Source organism: Falco peregrinus, chromosome Z (assembly GCF_023634155.1).
Source record: "Falco peregrinus isolate bFalPer1 chromosome Z, bFalPer1.pri, whole genome shotgun sequence".
NCBI classification, from domain to species: domain Eukaryota; kingdom Metazoa; phylum Chordata; class Aves; order Falconiformes; family Falconidae; genus Falco; species Falco peregrinus.
In genome coordinates this window covers 41605098-41611097 of record NC_073739.1, presented here as the reverse complement: position 1 = coordinate 41611097, position 6000 = coordinate 41605098, and the positions used below count along the sequence as shown (strand labels likewise).

Genomic DNA, 6000 nt, shown 5'->3' with positions numbered 1-6000 from the left:
AACCACTTTTTAACTACATGAGAACTGAACAAAAAAACCTGAGCAACTGAGTAACTGAACATTTGTGTAGTGTACATATCTAACCACTTCCTGCAGTCATGTACGCATAAAACACCCCAACCTCACATACCAATATATGTGAAAGAGTTTTATACAAGCATATAGTTCTTGTAAGCACAGGCTGCATTGGTCAGTGTGCAAATTTCTGAATTGTGAACAGACACGTATTTTCACCTAGTACTGTGGCAAAACCATACAATCCTCAGAAGCAAGAAACAAGTACAACAACTCATACATCACTTTTTCATTTTTAATGCAAGTAATTATTGAGTATTTCCAGAGCAGGCACTACATTACTTCAAACACCATCAAGTATCTTTGAAATAATCTTGAAAAATAACCTCTTCACCTCAGTATACACACGCGCATAAACACACACATACACAAATTAATTTAGAAAATCTGTACATGAGTATTTTTCAGGAAACAACCCAAAGAACCGAACCACAAAGAATTAGTTGCTGTACTCTGACACACCACAAATTATAATGCATTTTTCTGAAGACAGGGTTTAAGGACACAAAATGCCATGCGGTGCTGTTTAAATAGAAAATGAACTGGTAAATAAATTTATCTATTTAGTGCTAAAAGGAAACACAGAACTCCTTAAATAAAACAAATACAGATTTATCAGGAATCAGAAATATTTATTGTCCTTGAGCTAGGCAGGCTGCAGTTACTTGCGTTTCCTAAGCATATCCCCTTAGTAGACAATAGTGAGGAAGTATTTGAATATGAAAATTCAGGATACTTAATTTCCTATTACTGGCTGCAAAGCTGGTTCAGGGAAGGAGTATCCTTGTTGAATCTGAGTCTGAAAGTCCATCTTCTTGATTAGTTGCCTCATAATCACCCACACTATCAGCTAATTCAATGTCTTGATCATCATTACTCTCTGCGCTGTAATCAACTTCTTCAAGGAAGCGAGGCTCATCTTCATCCAAAACATATGTAGTGGGGCTATAATGAACAAGAAGTTGCATGAATCATCTTAAAAGTTTTACTTGGAATAATCCATTCAGACCATGCCGTGTCCCTACCCTGACATAAAATAATCCAAAAATTACTTCAGGAAAGGGGCAGTTTACCTGAAATAGTATTGATTTTTTAATTGCACATAAAACAACTGGGAGCCAAAACCACTTCTGTAAGACACTGAGCTAATTAGTCAGTCATACACAACACGTTATCCAAATGTGCCATGACAAATTAGCTACATGTTATAGACCTACACTAATGGCCTGTAAAAAAATCATACAATTATAGCAGTATCAGAAAACTTTGCAGAAGAATGTGACTACATAAAGAAACAACAGTTGCTATGAGGTATAAACAAACTGAAAAACAGAAGAGTTTAAAAATTCAATTGGGAAACTTCTGTATTTTATTAAAACACACATTATACTGAAAAGCACTGTGAGCAATTACACTGTGTATATCAGAGATGACAAAATAACCAGTCACGTTTACGCCTACAACTAAGATTAAGTTCCCATATGAATCGCTTGACTCACACCACATCCTCACACACTTGCACACAGTTAAAATTTATATGTTAAGCCTTGTAACTCAGAGGCAGCAGATTTAAGGAACTGAGCCACTGTCCATGGAATGGTCTATGCCCTTAACTAATGGCCTCCAAGAATAAAAAGGACTAACACCTTTAGTGTTAACTGGATAAAGATTAAAACACAATTTTCTGATCCTCTCACCTCCTTAGAACGGGGCCGGGGGGAAGTGTTTTCCAGACGCAGTTTTACTAACCTCCCATGGGACATAAAAAAGCAATCTGCTTAAAAGCACTAAGTATTCCTAAATATTTCATAAGTAATTTTATATTCAGATGAAGTCCTAAGAAGGTTTTGTAATGCATTTTACCTAATAATCAAAGCATACAGAAACCCCATACACTCATACAAAACAGTGAGAATGTTCTTATTGAGAAAGATCACAGGTACCTGTAGAAATGTTTGCATATCACTTTTGATGAATTTTGTCTGAAGGCACACAACAGCCTAGCTTGGCTGTGGCTTTATGATCAAAAAGATTAATGCCTGATTCTTTCTAAAAGTGTTTTATGAGCTTAAGTGGACCAGCTGAAATCTGCAATGCAGTCTCTATTCAATTTAAATAAAATTCACTGTATTCTTCCTCTACCTGTAGCTTCAATGACATGCTACACTGTACTGTTTTGTGCTGTTGACAAATATTCAAATACTAGGAGAAGAACAGATGAGAAGAATTGTTAGTCTTAGCTTAGGATGAAAAAAAAGTACAGAAGACTAAATTATTAAGAAAATAAATTATAAAAACCTCCATTCAGTCAGTTTCTGGATTTACATTTAAAACAATCTGTGTCATGGCTCACTGAACAAGGTCATACCTATTAACCATGCAAAACAGAATGCTCCATAAAACTAAATACTTTAAAAGATTATTTAAACTTTAACTAAGGCAACAACCCACTATGTTGGTTCATCAAACATTGTTTCCATTTAGGAGAGACAAAGAGCGAGGAAAATAACCCGGTATCTTTGCTAAGGCACCTCTTTCATTTCTCAGGTGGGGAACCCAACATACCATAAGGATACATGCTTTGCATGAAGACCCTACGGTAGAACCAGCAAGGGAATATAGTTTTCCAGTGCTTTTATCCTGTGACACTTTCTACCGGAAGGAAGTCACCACCTACCAACACTTCTTTTAAAGAACAAAAAGTTTAAATGTTTCCTTTATTTAAAGAACAAAACGAAAGGAACTTCACCAAATGTACTGCATTCCACAAGTGCACAGCTTTCTTGCAACTTCTGCTTCTAATCGCATAACTCGATATTGATCTGTTAGCTTTCGTACGCAAGCAATGCATGCTGGAATTGCAGGGTAAATTGTGTAATTCAACTCACTGGAAATGGAGCCATTAAATCTGAATGTCAGTCCACTGTTAACTAGTAATTCTGAATACCTGTACAGAAAACTACAACGGGCTATGTCAATGACAAGTATTTTATTAACCACTGACAATGGGATGTTAATGCATTACAGTAGCACTTACAGAAATTAATGTTAGTGAGGTACAATATAGTATCGTAAAGCTCTTAAAAAAATTTATCCACTTTTTCATAGGTGCTGTTATTTGGAAATCAAACTCACCTAGTTGATCTAGTTAAAAAAAAAAAAAAGGGAACTAAAAACCCCCTATTTTAGGGACAAAAACCACAGAAATGGACACACAAGCAAACCACGTAGCTGAAGTCTTCAAAGTGGCTTGTTAGTTCATATAATATGTTGTATCTTATATTGTCTTGAAAAACACAGAGGTATTTGCTAAACATATTTTTCTTACATTTTTATGAATTGTTACTGATTCACATATGTGTAAACATGTAGGCACATCCCTAACTTCTAGAAATTCAGCCACTGTGCAGAGTCTTTATGTCAGTGTGTCTAACGTGACACATATTATGTATTTGCTCTGGCATGTGTACATTCAAAATTCTCATCCAAAACGGAGGGATGCTTTTCATTCACATCTCCCATTTAATAAAATAAAAATCAATATTATAAATCACTTTCCTGAATCAAGAAAAAGTACCACTAGAATAGATCAACAGATGTTACTTTCACAGCTACATAAATCTTTAACATAGAAGCTGGCTCTGAAATCTGCCTCATTAATAGAGTAGTACTCATAAAAAGAGTAGCTTTGTACTACCATCCAGGTCAATGCACCACAACTCCACAATTATTTATTACTGAAAATAAATATAATAATTATATTTATTAGGATCATTTTTTACTTTCCTTTTCTTGAGTCTTCATTCCTCACAATATGGTATCTAAGTACTTTCTACATTCAAAGGAAAAGCCTGCATCGCGTAGCCACTCATGTAATTTGCTTTCCTTTGGCATGCTTTCTTCTGATGTAGCAAATGTTAATCTTGGATATTTAACTTTCCAGCAATTCTTATTCTGAAGGTTAGCATGAATCTACAAAGTGTAAATATTACTCCACTGTTTTACTGAGGCTGGGTCACAACAAATGCAGAAATCAAAACACCTGAATAAACTTCTTGCTGTTTAATCAAATTCTTTATTTGCCTCCCTGCTGCTCCCCACCCACAGCATATCTTGTGACAACATATTTTTAGCTGCCATCATGCTGATTCTATGGGATTTAATTTCCTAACTTTTCCCTTGGGCTGTTTTTAATTAACTTGCTCAATAATCCCTCTTCCTCTACCCCTACACCTCCCACTTTTCAAAAGGAAACCATTAATTTACTCAGGTTAGCAGAGGCTGTTCATCACAAAACTACAGTTCTGTAATGTAAGGGATACCATAATCTGTGTATTTTCTTTAAAGTCATGACAGTTAAAAGAGAATACTATATGAAAACCTGAAGTGTTGAAGATTTTACTTACACAACATTTTATGGGCAAAAAAAATTAACTCCTACACACCTGATTAAATTACACAATATAATACTGTGGTCTTCATGCTTATGAAGAATTTTAAGAATCTCCCCTTCATTTAAAAACAGAGTATTTTCTACATCACTTACCATTGAACACACTGAATTTTGGAATTAATGCAATTTTTTTCTAGAAAATATTTTAATTATTGATTTTAAATGACAATAGTTTACTAGGTTTTTTCTTATTGTCATTAATGCTCCAAACATATTAAAAAATAAACCTGTTCACTAACATGGTACATTTTCTCAAACTGAAAAGTTTTATTAGTCCCTCAAAAGATATACTTGGATTTTTCATTATCCATATGACTCAATTACAGAGAAATTAATCCACAAGCCAGACACAACCATTACCCAATTTCAACCCCATGGAGATCAGCAGTTTTCTAAGACTACAGGGGAACTGTATACATTTTAAAACTTTGGAAGAAAAAATTAAGAAATATTCCCTGCCAAACTATGGAGAACTGCAACTACTTGGGGAGCTCAGAAAGGAAGGAGAAAAGACATCTGAACTAATGATTCCTTTTAAAACTGCATTGCCAGGGGAAGGAAAATTTTAGAGGAGAAAGAGAGTCAGAAAGTATCACAAAGGAATCATTTCTCCTTACTTTTACTTTTGATTTCCCTTCAGGGTCTATATTCTCTTCTAGGGATCAGCAATGCTGCTACAGTAGGCAACATCACACATGCAGCTACATGTGCTGTCCCCTTCAGGAGCTTTTCACCTATGTGTTTTTCTCAAAAATCACTGATTGTAGCCCACACTAGTATTTGGAAAAGCTTGAAAAACGGTATAAAAAATATATAAGCTGTTCACCACTTTTTCTTCCCCCCCCCCCCTCCTATTTGTGGTTGGTTTGGTTTTTTTGGTTTTTTTTCTTTTTCTAGATTACTAGTTTCCTTATTTTGCCCTAGAGAAGCCAAACCGTACTCCAGTGCTACAGCCTACACAGCATTAAAAGCAATCACTTTCACTTAGGTCAAAGGCACCACTAGGCCCACAAATGGAATTCTAGGTCTCATCTTTTTCTTTCAGCCTTCTGAAAGGGACAGACAGAATAAAAGTTGCAGCATAAGCCGTCTTCTTTTTAACTAAGTTGTAAACCTAAGGTACTGGAAGAGAGGCTAAGAAAAGCTAAAACACTGCAGGAGAGTAGGAAGGAAAAACTTTCACTTCCAGGTAAAGAACACTAGAAGTATGCAAGTGTCTGGGCAAAGTTTAAGAGTTATTAAGAGGGTGGGAAATACAGTAGAACAAATCCAGTTTCCTTCTGGCATCTTGGAGACAGACCATTTGCAAGAAGTTCTTGGACATATTATCACTGCATGTACCCCTCACTCCTTGCCCCATCAGTCTGATGTCTTTTCTCAAGTGTAAGACTAAGTGCAGGAAATGGTTTTTGCATCACATTTTTTCTTTCCCACAGCTCCTTTTGGCAGTCTATTTTTCCTACCATTTTCCA

General features: G+C 35.5%; 1 protein-coding gene across 10 annotated transcripts in view; it reads right to left on the bottom strand.

The window, feature by feature from the left end:
- Window positions 1–289: 289 nt before the first annotated feature.
- AGTPBP1 (ATP/GTP binding carboxypeptidase 1) overlaps window positions 290–6000 on the bottom strand; it is a 63942-nt gene continuing 58231 nt past the window's right edge. For all 10 annotated transcript variants that reach the window (XM_055790642.1, XM_055790640.1, XM_055790641.1 and 7 more), the window contains one exon: window positions 290–1020. In XM_055790642.1, coding sequence (XP_055646617.1) covers window positions 843–1020 — 178 coding nt within the window. In that variant the 3' untranslated portion in view covers window positions 290–842. The remainder of the gene's footprint in view (window positions 1021–6000) is intronic.